The 18,564-nt window shown below is 36.3% G+C and overlaps 2 protein-coding genes across 2 annotated transcripts in view; one reads left to right on the plus strand and one right to left on the minus strand.

Annotated features, from left to right (window-relative positions):
* The first annotated feature begins 5,964 nt into the window (after positions 1–5,964).
* Positions 5,965–18,564, plus strand: part of LOC134800274 (rabankyrin-5) — a 68,323-nt gene continuing 55,723 nt past the window's right edge. The window contains exons 1-4 of the mRNA XM_063772784.1: positions 5,965–6,286; positions 6,518–6,698; positions 7,580–7,680; positions 8,132–8,268. Coding sequence (XP_063628854.1) covers positions 5,965–6,286; positions 6,518–6,698; positions 7,580–7,680; positions 8,132–8,268 — 741 coding nt within the window. The remainder of the gene's footprint in view (positions 6,287–6,517; positions 6,699–7,579; positions 7,681–8,131; positions 8,269–18,564) is intronic.
* The window catches only part of LOC134800333 (uncharacterized), a 42,876-nt gene continuing 33,175 nt past the window's right edge, over positions 8,864–18,564 (minus strand). Inside the window, exons 6-7 of the mRNA XM_063772833.1 lie at positions 12,841–13,026; positions 8,864–10,821 (exon numbers count right to left, since the gene is read on the minus strand). Coding sequence (XP_063628903.1) covers positions 10,550–10,821; positions 12,841–13,026 — 458 coding nt within the window. The 3' untranslated portion in view covers positions 8,864–10,549. The remainder of the gene's footprint in view (positions 10,822–12,840; positions 13,027–18,564) is intronic.

Here is an 18,564-nt window from a genome sequence, read left to right on the forward strand (position 1 = left end):
ATTTTGACAGTTCCGAACAACTGACAGGCCGATACCGTCCGGCAGACTGTTAATCAGTGGGCCCCTTTAGAGTTAGTCCAAAAGTTCTGTCAAAACGAACCTACAGATTCCTTATTATTCGTACATATACGTATAATTTAAAAATTTATTAAAAGTGAATTCATTCAAATTTTTTGACTTGACTGCAATTCTTTAATTAAGATTTCGTATACCAAATTGCAATTGGGTACTTTTAATGTACGGGCTCCCAACTCAACTATAATATTCATTTCGAAAAAAACCATACCTCAAATTCATTATTTATTTTAGGTTTGTATAGTAGAAACAATTTCTTCGTACGTTAGAAACGCGCATGGTACACCATTAATATAGCAACAATGTTAGTTTTAGCCATAGGTTACGGTGGCAAAATCGAGAACAAAAACTGTCTAAAAATTGAATTTAACAAGGAGCAGGTACCAGGGCCTCATGAGTTACGAGAAGGTGTCGTTGACCAACCCGCCGAGACGCGTACGTGTATGAAGGTATCGCAGCTGCTCGGAGGGTAACTTAGCTGTATACCTGTGGTTTGTTTAACTATATGATTCTACTAGTTTAAAGTGCATTTTAGAAATATACAATAGGGATACGAGTATAATCAATCTTTTCAATCTCGTACCTCGCTTAGACAATTCTCTATTATAACGTATTGTACTATTAACGTAATTTTCTTTCGCAGTTTTGGAGCGCGCTGGTGGCCTAGTGGTAAAAGCGTGCGACTTTCAATCCAGACGTCGCGGGTTCAAACCCCGGCTCGTTCCAATGAGTTTTTAGGAACTTATGTACGAAATATCATTTGATATTTACCAGTCGCGGTGAAGGAAAACACCGGACTATTTCCCATAAGGCCTAGTTTCCCCTCTGGGTTGGAAGGTCAGATGGCAGTCGCTTTCGTAAAAACTAGTACCTACGCCAATTCTTGGACTCAAGGCTCCTATGAGCCGTGGCAATGTGCTGGGATAATGCGAGGAAGATGAATTCGCTTCCGCAGGTTTGCATAATTCGCACAAATATCGTTTTATGACAGAGCGTTAGCGAAGGTCTGCAGTCAGATTTTCCGGATGTTCTCTGCAGGTCGTATTTTTAATCGATTTTCGTCTGATTTTCGTGAAATTTTGTGAGCCGGTTTGGTAATTAAGTAGATTTTTTTTCGTTAGTAAGTACTAAGAAAATTATAGGTACTTAACCCTACCTTTGGTTACTAGAACTAGCGTAAGACAAAGACAGTATGATTCTCTCTGTATATGTTTTAAATGTGACAGTCCCGTGCCAAATTATTAAAATAGGACATTCTATATCCACTAGACTAGTTTGTTAATTACCCATTTACCCGTTGACTGTCGGAGGGATTTATTTTCAAAGTTTTTATTGTACATAAGAATCATTTTTTAATAATTATACGCAACAAAATTCGATTACATATTTTTATTTGTTAATTCAAATTAAAATGGCATATTTACAGACCGGGCGTACATTGAATCCTGAACGAAACAGGATTCTAAAATAGAATCTTGAGCGTAGTAAGGGATTCAAGTGTTTATGCCCAAGATGGAAATAATGTTGCTACCTATGGCACATACTACTTTTAACATCACCAATGAGGAAATTATTATATACTAAAAATATTATTTAACCTTAAAAAATATGCTCCTGCTCCCAGCAGGGAAGAAAAGTGCCACTTTGATCCCTCCTAGCGAGAAAAAATAATACATTACATACCTAGGGAGGTGTAAATGCTCCAGATCGCAGGTGTTTGTGGCCCGAGCCGAAGGTGAGGGCCATAAATATGCGATCTGGGGCTTTACGAATTACCGCCCGTGGTTTGTATAAAGTTTTACGTCTTGCTTTGGCCAGGAAGTGAGATTTTCTTCCCGTCCCTTGGGAACTACTATTCGAAAAAAGGGGTTTTTCTTCTCTGCTAGGAGGGATCAAAGTGTTACTTTTCTTCCCTGCTAGGAGAGATCAAAGAAACACTTTAGTTCTATAGGACGATTATTTTTTTGCATATATTTTTAGCTTAAATCATATATACTTTGAATTCATCGCTTCGTTTAGAATTCTATGTACGCCCTCGCCGTAAATAATATGTCATTTTGCTCCATCCTCCAAAATATTTCTGGTCCACATTTAAGTCCAACCATGTACCTATTAGTCCACTCAAAGAACACTTTAATAACGTACGACTTAAATGTGGACTCGATCCTAACCTGAGTACGAAATTTGTTGACAAGGAGCCTATGTTTCAACCATACCCATTTTATCGATATCGATAAAATACGCAAGCGTGTAGGATACTACACTATGTAAGTCTGTTATGTTGGTACTATTGTTCTTTGACAGTTCTTTGTTGTACATGTTGGTAATGATTGGATAACCAAACATACACACAGCTAATCAAATCGCTAGTATGGAAGTCCCGTCTCTTAAAACGTAGTGATTATATTCTCTTTGGAGGCGGCCGTAACTTGTTATCAATTTAATTGACAAAATCACTTGAAGGTTATCTGAATATTTTTGGAGATACGGCGACATCTATCGAGTAATTAAGTAATATAAACATGAACCCCCCATGAATGAGAAATAGTTTCCCTGGGAGCTTGTATACCATGTTACAATATTATTTTAGCAAGAATTTGTTTATTTGTAAAGACAATAATTATTATGAAAATCGTACATCTTGTTAATTTTTGGGATAAAAAACCTAGGTGTCAGGCCTAATATGCAATAAAAAGAACACAACATGTTTCCATTACGCGCAAGATACGATTCATTAGTTAAATAAACAAACTTGGAATCATTACGCATATTGTTATTTTTAACTCATAATAATAAGTTTTTTTGAATTTTAACATGTGTTTTTAAATATATTTAGATGGATTTATGGCACATCTATAGTGCGTCAAGCAAATCTTGTCAGTAGCAATGTAAAGCAAACTAAAGTAGGGCAACACTCAAAGAGCAGTATTGCGCTAAGAAAAGCAGCAATGTACGTCGAACCAAAACGAATATGATTTTTTTTCACTGTTTTTTTTCCGCTGAGCGCGCCCTACGTACGTCAATTCAAATTGTCACTTGCGGGTGCTTGCGGCTTATTGAAAATTTTAGAAATTGTTATTTAATATGGACGGACAATTTAAAAGCCATGTTAGTCAAAATGATTAACAAATTTGAAGATATCAAATTACAATTAGAAACGGACTATGCCATTAAACCATTCTGAGAGAACTCAAAATCACCAAACGACTCTCAACAATCTGCCAGGAGAGGGCTCTTAGATTCTTTGGGCACATAATGCGGTCGCCACACCACAGCCTCGAACGTGACATCATACCGGGGCAAGTTGAAGGCAAGCGCGCTAGAGGAAGAGCCCCTGCAAGATTGTCGGATTCCATAAAACAAGCATGTGGTTCCATGCAGAGGGCAGCCCAAATAGCCCTTGTTCGCGATAAATGGAGGGACATAGTTATTGGTCACAATCCTCAGTCATGAGGGAACGACAAAGAAGAAGAGATGCCATTAAACTAGAATGTATGAATAAAATCATTGCTTCCGCAAGTAGATGTCCTACTGAATTTTAATATTTTATTAGATTTCTCAGTTGGAATTCAATTTTAATCATAGCAAAATGGAAATTGTGGAATATTTGATACTTACAATATAATATGCTACTTGTTAATGTAAATTAGTGTACTTTGCTGGATCAATATCACATACCTACCTGTGTAATATTTTGATTGGTATATATTGTACAATATACATAATAAAAATAAAACAAATGATATTTGGGTGCTTATTTAATTTAAATGTAAGAGAAGATAAGGGTCACTTTAACCTACCTACACTTTAATTCAGGGCATTCATTGAAAAAATATGAAGTTACCAAGGTTACCTGGTCACTTCAACCAAGCATCATAATACTCTGTAGTCATCTATTGCATCTTAAGCATAAAACAGATTTGTTACAAAATGTGTAATTTAAGTTTCCAAACATAAGGAGTTAACTCCTTTTATCTTCCCTATATAACTTTAATTAACTTACAATAAACTTCTTGGGTAAACTAAATATTTTTAGTTTAGTTTAACAATAATTTGTCTAATTTAACCCTTGGTACCTATTTTATTTCATGGTCTAAGAAATACTATTCTTCTATTCAATTTATAATTTGTAGGGTTCTGTGGCAGGCATAAAAAAGATTCTTTATGTAGTTTGGCCCAGGACTGACTGTCTAAAGACAGAGGGAATCATACTCTTTTTCTTATGCTAAAGCTATGAGTATAATTTTCTTGGATCTGACTAACTGGCTAGTTGTGTTTGCCCGGCTAAAGTTTAGGAAATATGTTTGAGAAATATAACACAATTATAATATTGTATAATAAAAATAAAAAATACTGTTAGGAAATTTTATTAACTTGTACATTATGCTATTCAAGACTTGTCATTTTGGAAATGTGAAAATACTTTTCTAAAATGATACCTACACTGCGTCTAGTGCTCCATATGAATGCTGACTACATTATTTTCTTTTATTGAACAAACAGGTATGTAAAGCGACTTAAAACTTCTTTTAAAAAGATACATAGGTACAGTCAGCAGCAAAAGTTACTAAGCGGGCCAGGTATCCAAAATTACCTTGACACACTCTTATTCTCTTAATAATAAAGTCGCGTCAAGATCATTTTGAACACCTAGCCCGCTTAGTAACTTTTGCTGCTGACTGTACCTGTTTCAGCAAGTATAAACTAGGATTTCCCATAGGTATATATGTGCAGTAGCTGAGAGCATGAAACAAATTAGCCTAAATAATATACTTTCTTAATGACTAACATAAGGACAACTTATACAAGAATAATCTATTCCATCAATATTTAAGCTCTCAATATTTTTTAAATAATAAATTTATTTTTCGTCTTGGTTGCGCTGTACACGTATATAAACCGCCGTAGGTAAGTATTGTCTGACTGAACTTCTGAAGAGAAACTACCTACTACGAACGCCTCATATTGAGCGAGATTTAATCCTGCAACAAACATATGTAAGGATTAGGTAATGTTGCGAAAGAACGGCGATATAATCAAAGTTCTTAATACTGTTTTAAAAGTTTACCTTTGTAAATTATGTAATCGAATCAGTCGCTGAAAATAGTAAGATATGTGGGCCTATGGACGGTTTCCAGGACACAATGTGTGGTCTTATTGGATAGATTTAGGCATACGTTTTAATTTTATTTATGCCTTTTAACCCTTAAACAAAAAAAACTGCACATAATCTTAAAAGTACCCAAGTTCTTCCCATGTTCTTCCAGTACTTGTCATAACCTAAAATTTTAGTAATGTTTACTTTGAACGAGTATGATTATACATTGCAGGCTTAGCTTTGCTTAAGGTAATGCACAATCTTATTAAATATCAGAAAATATCACAGGTCACAGCAGAAATATCTCTTGAAATAAAAACGATTCAGAATGTCAACAAACAAGTTGGCCACAGATAAAACACAGACGACACGCGATTTTGGAATTATTCGAACACAGTGTTGCTAGCCCGCGATTTTTCAAATTTGCCGCCTTTTTCTACTGACAAGATTTGCTTGACGCAGTATAGTGATTTAAAAACCAATTTTGTATTATTTACCTTATGTTTTCTATAACAAAAATCAACGTAAAAAGGACTAACATTATAGCGTTTTTGACATTCGACTTTTTGCTTTGGCAATTGTCAGTTTGTCAATTTCCAATTAGCGTTTAATCTTTTTTATATTGATAAAGAAATATAGTAAAAAGTGTAGTACGCTTCCTGCGTTGATAAGCGTCAACAAAGCCTCGTCATGGGTGAGTAGCTTTCAATAAAATCGAGAGTCATCTGCGTCGAAGTTCGATAGTTGTTTTGCAATGGTGGGCGGTGTAGCAACTAACTGTAACTGCGACTATGTTTGTTTGCGCAGCGTCCAGCGAGGTGACGAAGCTTCAGCAGCACTTGGCGCTGCTAAAGGAGGAGTACAGTAAGCTGCAGAGTCACTGTGCAGAAGTGGAGCGCAAGTATACACTTGCGGCCGCATCGGCCGGTGACTTGAGCGAGACGAGTTTCGTCGCGCGGCTGCTCATGACCGTAGCGACACTCTACGGCAGAGAAACCTATTCAGACATACAAATAAAGTTACAGAGCAAGTCTATGCCGGGTCATAAGTTTGTCTTGTGTGCCCGATCTGATGATTGGAATGAAGAAGCATTGAAAGACCTGAAGGAGTTGGGTGAGTTTGTTTAATTGTTTATAACATTTAGAAAGCTTATTCACTTTTATTTTGTACATTGTTGCATCAAATATATTATTTTATGGCCTTGTCACAGAATACCTAATAGTACTACCGTACAGAAAATTCACTCCTTCACAAAAGTCAGATTTAGGTATAATAATTATACCTATACCCTGGCCTTGTATCTTACAGTTTTGTTGTGACTCATCAATGATAATACATTTTCAGACTGGTCAGTGCTCCCTGATGATGTTGGTGCAGCGCTGCTCAAATGGCTTTACACAGACGTAGTGGACCTGACTCGGGGAGACATGTTTGCACTTCAGCTCATGAAGTCCGCAGCCAACTTCAAGCTTAACGGTTTGGTGGGGAAGTGTGAACAGGCCCTTATTGCCAGTGTGGGAGTCAGGTGAGGATTCTTCAATTGACCAGTTTTAATTGATACATTTTTAGGGTTCCGTACCCAAAGGGTAAAACGGGACTCCACTGTCCGTCCGTCCCCGTCCGTCTATCACCAGGCTGTATCTCACGAACCGTGATAGCTAGACAGTTGAAATTTTCACAGATGATGTATTTGTGTTGCTGCTATAACAACAAATACTAAAAACTACGGAACCCTCGGTGGGCGAGTCTGACTCACACTTGTCCGGTTTTTTTTTCTTATATAATATCTGGAATCAGTTGCAAGACCATAATCAGATTGGTTCAGGGAAGTATATACGACGTTTCCAGAATGATAGGGCCATTGTCCTACCTTCCCTTAAATATCCAGCACATCAGCTCTTTTAAGTTGAAATTGTTACATTGATGATTGATCTTGTGAACTTTATAGTTAAAAGATATTGAATTGCTATGAAATAAAGTTAATTTATTGAGTTGATTAATGTATCTCTCCTTTTGAAAAGTAAGTTATAAAATGTTGCTGAATTTGTATCAAGTTATTATTGAATACCTACTACTAGAGTCCCTCTGAGCTAACTTTACACCAACTTAAACAGAACAAAGTAGGGTAGTGTCAGTATTTAAATCATGTTTTCATAGAAATTTGACATTAGGGATTACTTTACCACATTTTGTCATTACAAATGCCCTACAGAATTAGCTTGGTCCGACTCCTGTACTTATCACAAAGAGTTAAAAAAATTATAATAGGTACTAATTATTATCAAATAAATAAATATTAATACTTCTAATATTATCGGGCTACTGTTTTGATTTGTGGAAGAGCTCTTGAGATATTAGACAAAGAGAAGAGACAGAATAAATATCAGAATACTTGTTTCATTACAGGACTTGTGTAAAGTTCTACTCTGCCGCTGATGAGATTGGGGCATCGGCTCTCAAAGAACATTGTTCCGGACTGATTTCTGCTCACTGGGATGATCTTACAGGTAATTTTTTATCTTCAAAACAGTAAATCATTTTTTTAATAAAACTTAATCCTGTTTTTATGTGAGAATCACATATTTTATAGAACTGTAGTAATTCCAACAACAATAAAATAAACACAGCATTCATATGACTAATTGTCCTTTGGCCCTAAATGCTGGCTGTAGCCGTGCGCGTCAGTAGTCATGTGAAGGCTTTCTGGAGCCGACAATGCCGACATGGTCACACAGGAAGGCTCCTAAATAAATTCAGTATTTTTTAAGTAACCAAGAGTTAAAATACTTACTACAGTGACGCAACGACCCAAAGTGAGTCCTGGCCTCCTACACCAGATCACGCCATGCCTCTCGATCTTGCGATAGCTCTCGCCAGTCGCCATGGCCGAGGTTGAGCAGGTCCTGAGCTACTACGTCGTTCCAGAGTTAAAATAAATGTTATCAATTAATTTGGCAGGCGAAGACTTCGCGCACATGTCGTCCGCCCTGCTCTACCGCATGCTGAAGAGCAAGACGCCGCAGCCGCTGCACGGCGCCGTCCGGCTGCTGAGGGAGGACGTCGTGTTCTTGTGTCTCGTCGAAAACCACGCCAATGTAAGTACACTTTGTTTTACCAAGCTTGTGTACTCCGTATTTTACGATGTACTGATGCTAGTACATGTGCCACAGACGTAGTTAGGTCATAGGTCTTAAAGAACAATTCTTAAACAATAAAACCGGCCAAGTGCGAGTCGGACTCGCACACACGTTTGTTGTATGGGAGCCCCACTTAAATATTTATTATATTCTGTTTTTAGTATTTGTTGTTATAGCGACACCAGAAGTACATCATCTGTGAAAATTTCAACTGCCTAGCTATCACGGTTCATGAGATACAGCCTAGTGACAGACAGACAGACGGACAGCGGAGTCTTACTAATAGGGCTAGAGTCCCGTTTTTACCCTTTGGGTATGGAACCCTAAAAATGAGTTTCTAAACTTCACATAACACAATAAACTATAGCTATCGCTATACGGTGTCGCCCTGTCGCCATGATCAAATCAAACCTTGAAACTAACATGGAAGAAAACAAATATTTGTAAGAGGTATGCTAAAATAAAAATACGTAAACAATAGCCAAAATGTGGATTAATAAGTGGCTGAGCTGAAATATATATCTTATATCCTACAAAATGAAAAAATGGACAGTTGTTTATACTTTTAATGTTATTCTTATACAATTTAATATTACAGCACTAGCCTTTGGTATATTTTTACAATTATCAGTAAGTAATAAAATAATAAATGCGAAAGTAGGAATGTCACATGACCAATCCTCATATACAGGCAGTAGCTAAAATAACATACAATTTTATATCTTATAATTATTCATAGAGCTTAGTATATCACTTCATGACTCTTGACAACGACTTTAGCTAATACAAAGACTTAGACTAATTGTTTTTTTTTAACTGCATTCTAAAGAAGAAAAAAATATAGATATCTTACACTCGCGTGATGGGATGCATACCTTTCACATATTACAAAAAATATCATGCAAGTCACGCAAGTACAGTCTACAGCCTTATTTACATAATTTAGTAATTATCTAGATTTGCACGAAGTCAAGGACTTAAAGCCCATTAAATTCATGCATAATGTACGAGTAATATAACATGTACAACTACTCTGAACACCAAGGTATTAAAATAATTACACTAGTATCCAAAATTAGAAATAGCAAACTCACAGAATACAGGCGTGTACTTCTTGAGATACCCGCGTTTACTCATAAATGTTATACTTTTTAGGACTTACACCTTACAGTTGTATTTACTTGACAATATCTTCTCAATCATATTTTTACATAAATACGCCTGCATTAGATAATAACTTTTCATACCTCATTTGTCCTACTTTAGGATATCAGTATAAAACTTATCGTTAACATTATTTTTGTTTTGCTATTAATATGTTTTTTTTACATTGGATATTGGTAACATAAATATAAAAATAAACATGAAATCGACTAAGGTGAGTTTCATCAGTGGTTACTCTCATAGAGTACGTCTGAATGTCTGTCAAGTTAAACCAGTTTGACAGCACTGGCTTCCCTCGAATGCGGATGACCCTCCGGGTATACGGTTGACCAATAATAATATTTAATACACTTAAAACCTTGTCAAGCGAGATAAGAATAGCATAACATTTATTTAGTTTAGTGCTTTGCCATTGAGAGCTCGTTTACGCCTGGATATTTAAGTTTTAAAAGTCGAGACCTTGTATTTTAAGATCTGTGTGCGTAATCTTCCTGTATTCTATTATTTATTCTACTATAAAAAGTTTAAAAGCACATTAAGTATGATAGTTCTTTGAACGAATATAATTCTTATTTATGACACTTAAAACTACTGGCGCCTTGTCCTTACCCGTATTTAATACAGTTCTAAAATATTAAATGTCGAGTATATTATTTTTATGAATGCTCCTATCTTCTGGACTGAATTATAAACTATGTATTGGGTTTATAATCGTACACTACAAAGTAACTAGATTTTTGCCATTTTGAGTTACTGAGTATTAATAACATAATAACGTAGTAGTAGCACTATATCGGGAGATGTGGAGATCAAGGGCCTTTGCCCAGCAGTGGGACACCAGAATAAAATAGGAAAAAAAATAGTAACGTGGAAACGTTCATGTGCGTGAAATCGGCAAATAACATTATATAATCTTTCTTAACTAAATTGTAAGTAACATTAATTTAGTTGTTCTTTAAGCAAATTCAAAACTGACAAATTGCTATGAGTTGCTCCACTATCTACCTACTGTATCGCCTATTTCTAACTAATAACCTAAAATATTGTGTTCTAAATTAAAAATAAATAAACAATTTTAAGTACACGGACGAAATAGGAACAGTGTTCCTAATGCTATCAGTAAAGTAGCGGGTAATATAGATATTTTCCCGCTACTGTTACACAGGTCTCCCCTGCAGTAACACAGCACTGTTTTAGTAAGCTTATGCTCGTTACTAGGGTCGTCAATGCAACCCTCTTCATACACTTCGTAGATTTTGTTCACAGGCCTCCAATGCCTGCCGACTTTTTCTTGCATGCCCTCAGTGGTTTGAGGGGCGCAGCCGCGTCTGACGCTTTTGGTTGAAACTGGAAAAACAATAGTAGATTGTACAACAAGGGCATAAAGTGACCTATTTTTACCCGAGGCAATTTTTTGACTTTAGAATTTGGACTTTATTGCTAAGTCAATAAGGGTCGTAATAGATGATTTTACTTTATGCTCTAGAGCATAAAATGCGATTTTATGTCGTCTACGCACGACATAAAGGTGCACTTTTTGAGCATGAGAAGTGGAAAGATTTATTTAAAACTATTTGTGTCACATATTGTTCGTAACAATAAATATGATTACGAACGGTCTAATAGCGAAGAGTCTCGACCAACATCTTGAGAGACTCTCGCTAGGTGGTTGGATCAAGGGTCAGATGCAGAAGGCGGTGATCTTGGACACGGCGCGGATAGTACGTCGGTTCCTCTCTCTGCAGCCCTGACCACCGGTAGCTTGGGCCTTGCTTCGCTGGTTTTTTATAATGTGTTTATATGTATTTTTATTGTTTTGTAAGTGTTTTTATATTTTCCTTTTATATTCATATTATAAAAACCCTAGCCTAAGAAGGATGATGAATAAAGAGAATAATATGATTACAAAACTAAGTTAATTGCAATCACCTAGATTAAGACCATTTTGAATAATTTCGAAACCCGCCCGCTTACATTATATACTTAAACTCTTCGAGCAACACCGGCTTCCGACACATCGGAAGGGAGGGGCCCAAGCGATATCTCACCGTACAAATCTTTCTGCCATTTTTCGCGGGGGGAAAGGTGCACACTGTGCACACAGTCGCACTTCTCACACACTTACATACAAAATCCAATCTGTAATGACGACACAAATACATAGAAAATGACACACGTCAAAGACAAATCTTGCACACCTCGATCTCTTTTTGTGTACGGACGAGTGACAAGTGTCACAACACGCACACTAACACATTTTCGTTGAAGTATGTTATTGTATTCTGAGAGATCAGAAGTCGGATTTGTCGCTCGACCGATCCGCAATTTGTACTGAGCGAGCAAAATCGATAAATCCAACAATTACATGAGACTAAAATATAATAATTGTGTTTGAATGTAATTAAATGTATGATATGTAAAAAAAAATATCACATGTGAAATGTAACACTTTCTTTTTGTAAATTTGATGTCCCCGACCTCTTTTTATAACAAAAAACCGAGCAAACAGGCATTTTTGTGCAGAAGTGATCACGCGCGCGTCTGGACTCGGTCTAGTGAAAAATCCAAGTGCAACTACATAGTTTTATTACCCGCGCTAGATTAGATTGACGCGCTAATCTTGTACCTCGGCAGAGGGGAAATAGTGCGAATGCCGCCTCCCTTCCTTCGTGTTGCTCGAAGCTTAAACTGCTTAATTCAAGGTTGTTGATTATAACATAAGCGACACATAGACAAGATACGATACTGTCAATTTCGATATATTTTTCCTACTAATTAAATTTTAAATCACGTATAAAGTTTCCCTCTTATGTGCAAATGCAAATTTAGCTTATATCTCATAGGAATAAGGTTTAATTTACACAAATAGGTACATATTAATTACCGATGTATTATTATTTATAAATACTTTGTATTTCGCTGTGCGGGAATTCGTTGCGGTTTGGAATTTTTGGTGAAATCATGAACCTATACATGAGTTATTTTTTATAATATAATTAATTATATTCCTACCTATACTTTAAATAAGGATATATGTGCGTATTCACAGCGATTTTCATTTATCATCATTTATCAGCGGTTTTCGCCTATCAATAGAGTGATTCTTGAGGAAAGTTTAGGTGTTTAGTTTGTTAAGGAGAGAGAGATTTGTTAAGAGTAATCCGAGCGAGGCCGGGGCGGGTCGCTAGTTATTAATAATATCCTTAGTATGTGACCCGCTTGATACACATGGTTGACTACAGGCACTCCGTGGTACTGACATCTTTCCCACGTTGCAATGTTTACAACGTTGACGTGCTTTTGCGTCTCGCCTCTTGGTTTTACGGAGTACTAACTACACTATCAAATAACAATAAATATCCTTACGATCTGGCCCGATGTCCTGCGTAGTCACTCGCTTGACGCACATGGTTGACTCCGGGCAATCTATGGCATTGTCGTCGCTGCCGTTGAAGTGGTCGCACGTCTGCGTGGCTTGAAATGTCTTGGCTACCTTGTTGTACGCTGTAGTGTGCTCTACCTCGCAGCTGTAGCAGCGGATGCCAGAAGACACTATAAAATAACATAATTTATATATCATACCTAGTTCGAAAATTGTCTTTTTGCCTCTTTATCGCTCTTGCATATTTGAGCGATTTAGGTAGAGCCCTGATTCATTAACTATTGTGTTATGTGGTCCATAAAAATAAACAAATTACATATAAGTAGGTACCTACTAAGAATAATGAATTATCCAATACAATACTCTGAGGAACTGAGCTCTAACCTCCTAAGTCCTGAGTTCCTTTAAAAAGAACAAATTAAAATCGAATTTTGAATTATAATGGAATAAAAGAAGGTTCCAAATTCAAAACTGCAAAAATGACTCTGGGTCTTAGGAGGCTAGAGTTGTACCTACGTTAAAAGTAATATATTAATTGTATGTAACATGTACATAGGTTCTCAATATGAAGGAATCTGTTGAAGGGCTTAAACTCGTAATTCATAATAATTCATAATTCATAATATTTTATTTGCAAAAAAAGGAGTTACAATAGTTGGTACATTATATTTATAAGAAAGTCCGTCCTCTTAGCCGTCCATGCACAGCATGCAAACCTTACAAGCTAGCCTAAATCTATATTATTTTATTAAATAACAATTTTATATACAAATTATAGCTAAAACAACATAATCAATTAATTAATTAATTATTTACAATACCTTCCGACCAGAACCAATAAGTAAAATAAAATAAAGAATAAAATCGAAATATAATGTCAAAATATAAATAATAATTAATTAATTAATGACCAGAAACAATAAGTTTAAATGTTGTCTAAAAGAAACGTCCCTATATTATAATACTGTTTTTTCCGCAACAAGTCTGCTACACTTTTTCGAAAGCTGTTAAAAGGTAGTCGTTGAATTTCCGGCGGCAACTTGTTAAACAATTTTATACACATTATATAGCACTGCTTTGAGAAAAATGCAGTCCTTGGAATGTAATCATGTGCCAGCCTTTCAGGATTTCTAGTGTTTCGAGGGTATACTTCTTTAGCCGTTTTAAAAAGATCCATATGTTTTTTAACAAAGACGCAAACCTCTAAAATATATAGACAAGGCAGGGGCAATATATTTAGTTTTACAAAAATGGGTTTACACGATTCATCTGGGGCCACACCACATATTGCCCTTATACATTTCTTTTGGGCTATGAAGGCCCTTTCAAAGTTTGTACAGTTACCCCACAGAATTAGTCCGTATCTTAGTTGAGAGCTAACATAACCATGGTAAGCAGCCAAGGTCGCTTCCAGAGTAGCAGTGCGTCTTAACCTACTTAGTACATACACAAATCTATTGACTTTGCTACAAACACTTTCAATTTGAGAATCCCAATTTAAGGAAGCATCAAGTTTTAAACCTAAAAATGTCACATCATTCACTTCATTAATTATTTCTTGATCATAATTCAAATATAACTCATTACTAATTTCTTTCTTTATGTAAAATTGTACAGCATTAGTTTTACTTATGTTAATTTCTAAATTTTGTTGTTTTAACCAATTAATTAATAATTCCAGAATTCTATTTATTTTATTATTATATTCATCATTAATTTCATTTTTTTCCGCGGTAATGATTAGTGAGATGTCATCTGCGAATAGAACTGATTTGCATGGAACCACTTCAGGCAATTCATTTATATAGATGTTGAATAGCAGGGGGCCTAGCACACTTCCTTGAGGAACGCCATATTCGTTGTGTATAAATTCTGATCGATGTACAGTTTCCTCGTTTTGTTTATTGAGACTAGTTATTTCAACACATTGGGTTCTGTTTTCTAGATATGTTTTTAACCAATCTAGAGCAGGTCCTCTAATTCCATACAGTTCTAATTTTTGCAGTAGGAGTGAATGACTAACGAAATCAAAGGCTTTAGTCATATCTATAAAGACTGCCGTTGTGCGGTTCGACTCATCTAAGCTTTTAGAAATATAATGGACCAAATTAAACCCTGCTAATGTCGTCGATTTGTTCTTTTGGAATCCGTTTTGTTTTGTAAGCGCGGCATCTACAAGACCTACCACATCGTCAACGTTGGTTCCGTCTAAATTCGCATTTTAAAGGCCGTCATCGAGTTCTTAATGCGAAGTAATCGAGAGTTCTAAATCGGTTCTGTAGTATGCGCATTTTGGCATGCGCAACAATTTAACGCGTACTTGGGGTGACTGACCCAACTCTTAATAATTACGATGCAGCCAAAAGTATGTCGTGCCCTTAGTTAAACAAAGACATCGTTTCGATGTCTAACTACAGGTCTTGTCACAAAAGTGGCACGAAATTGGTTTGAATAAATTCGGGGGCCCTTAAGGGCCGGCACACAAACCCACGATACGACGTCGTATCGTAAGACGACGCGACATCGTCTCACGTTGCGACGTCGTGTAACGTTACGACGTCGTATCGTGGCGCGATACGACATCGTGTCGCGGCACAATACGACGTCGTGTCTGGACATTTTACCACGTCGTGTCACGTTGCGGCGCCGTAACGTGGAAATCTACGATGTGCATTGATTGATTCACGACGCGATATCGCATCGTAGTTTTAGTCGACCACAATCAGACTACGATTCGAAAGTACCGTTAGCACAACAAATTAATAATTATACTCATATGTCATATGCCTTCATACTACAAGTCCATGAACGATTTTTCATAATGGCGTGACCATTGGGCTCGCAAGACAGCTCGCAAAGGCTCTAGTAGATAATGGCAATAACGGTAAACAGTCACTACATGCATATATTTTAGCGCTATTCTTAATACATATTATGGTTTTTAGGGTTTCGTACCAAAAAGGTGGTTCCGTACAAAAAAACCCTTATGACTCTGTCCGTCCGTCTATCTGTCACGTCTTTCATAACTTATGAATCGCCATATCTGTCAATAAAATATGAATCGTGGAAAATTATTGATTAAGAATTTTCCACAAATATTGAATTATTTGTATAACGTGACACGACGTCGTAAAATGTCCAGACACGACGTATTGTGCCGCGACACGACGTCGTATCGCGCCACGATACGACGTCGTAACGTTACACGACGTCGCAACGAGAGACGATGTCGCGTCGTCTCACGATACGACGTCGTATCGTGGGTATGTGTGTTGGCCCTACAGCCTTACACCGATTAAAGAGTTTGTTTACAGAAGTGTCGTTAAATTCATCTCATTTGTCAGGAGTAACATTATTGGCTATATTCAAATGTCTTGCGAAACCTAACAGCGGCCGGATTTATACATTTATTTGACAAGGTGACTGTTCATGTGTTTGATTTTTATGAAACTCAAATTTTATTTAATGTTAACTAAATACATACATTGATGAAAAAGGGTACAAAGGTGAAATTCAAGCTACCAAAGAAGCCTTGCGGCTTAAAAATGGGTCAATAAGTGCATCGCGGAAGTTATTTCGATAGTTAACTGTTTCAGAGCAATTGGTGAGCTTTCTGTTTCGACAGAAATTAACAGCGAAAACTTAATTTGTTTGTTAACGAAACAAAATGTTCTTTATCACTATCGCTAATTAAGTTAGTATTCCGATACATTTTGGTTTAGGTATTTGTGTTATTATTTGTTACCATTCCGAAAAGCAGAACTAAACTATTACCTATTTGAGTGTATCTTTTTGTATACATATATTCAGCTATTCAACTGTATTAAATATTTTGTTAAATGTAGTTGATTAGCAGAAAATCTGAGCCTAACCTTGGGTATATTTTGGATAACGAGTATATTTTGATAATAAACGCCGAGCCTGAAATAATAATTAGTAGAACAATCCACAATAACTATAATAATACAGTCAGTAGCGTCATTTGTAGGTATCTTATGAATTATGAATCAGGAAATTTAGGAAATGCTACATTGATATTAGGTTTATAATTATCACAAAAGTTATTGAAGTTATCACTAGCGTGTCGATATTGCCGCCACACCCGAAAGATTTGATAAGCACCAGTGCATCTTACACTGAGGCATCTCGAAGTTGGTGGTTACAAATACATACAAATTAAGTAATTTATTATTATAGAGAATAATTGCTCGGGTTACTACTAAGTAAATAAAAAATATCTTAATTACTCTGGGTGTGCCTATAATATTTTTAAGAGTTTCCTTAATATCTCCAGGATTCCATCATCAGATTCTAAGAAGCATAATGACATTAATGACATTGGGACTAATTGCTAAGTACCCTTTCACACAAAATAAGAAGTTTCCAATTAGGTCCAGCCGTCTTCGAGAAATCCAAAAGCTTCTTTCGGAATTTTGAAGTTAGCAAGTGAAATTCCATGGTCATTGCCCAACCCTTTGGGAAACTGGTGAGTCAACTGATAGAGACTGATTTCCTTATGCCACTTAGTTTTGATTCATACATTGGAAAACTGGCAAGTCAACTAATGATAAAAACATAAATGGCAGGTCACATTTTATTATACCACTTGAGGTGGGTTTTCGTTCATACATTGTTTCCCTGTTAATAAGCTTTCCCTATTCATCAGTTGTAGGTATGGTAATACATAATTACGTCACTGTTGGGCACATTCCTCCTTTTCATTGCACTATATGACTACAGTTGCGATTCCCTTGGTAGCTTAGTTGGTAGGATTGGAGACTTGACACATAATATCTTGAAATTCCTTCGCAGTATGCAAGTTTCATGATCATTTTCGTTACCGATAAGCAACTGCTAAAACGAACTATCGAAACCGCTACGTCCAGATTTAAAACCGCACATACCACTTTTACCCCTGATTCTGATTTACTAGCGGTTTTTCCCGTTTGATATTATTACTGTATATGTGTATATTAAACTATTATTAAATTCCTTATCCGCTTACATTAATATCATTCACCACACATTCACCCACAAACCGCGTAGTTTGTCTGGGTCACCGCTCAATCTAATCAAAATCCGGACATCTATATTCCATTTAAGGACTCATGGAATCCGCATTGAATTTAAATGTATTTTTTCGAACGGCCCAGCCTTGATTAACGCCTACTGACAATGTTTAATGGCAGCCACATGTGTCGTATTGGAATCGTCTGATAATGGTAAGTTGATAAAACTGTACAATTTAATGGTTTGCCATACGCGCTGAGCATATTTTTTATGCGAGTATAAAAGAACCGCAGAGGTGCCATTTGTGAACCTTTTGCGAATTCCAATAAGGTTTAAAAGGTCTCGGTTATTTGGGACTTTGTTAATACAATGGACGCATATTGGACATTCCTGCATTATATTAAAATAAAAATATGTATGTCAATTATTTGGTATCTACCGTTCGCGTGGGGCGTTTTTTACAACCCTTCGTGGAGCCAACGATTACGAGGGTGGGTCCGGTGGGTGGTGGGATAAAATCATTGCGTAAGTTTATTGTTTAGTGTAAGTGTATTGTAATAAACTTTTTATCAACATAACAAGTTCAGCCGGTTTTTTTGCGGTCATTGATAACAACGTCAAATGCGAACATTATGTTTGTTTTGAATACATTTCCCTCGATTTAGCACATAATATTTGTTGATTAAAATACAAAGATT

Source organism: Cydia splendana, chromosome 19 (genome assembly GCF_910591565.1).
Source record: "Cydia splendana chromosome 19, ilCydSple1.2, whole genome shotgun sequence".
Taxonomy (NCBI): domain Eukaryota; kingdom Metazoa; phylum Arthropoda; class Insecta; order Lepidoptera; family Tortricidae; genus Cydia; species Cydia splendana.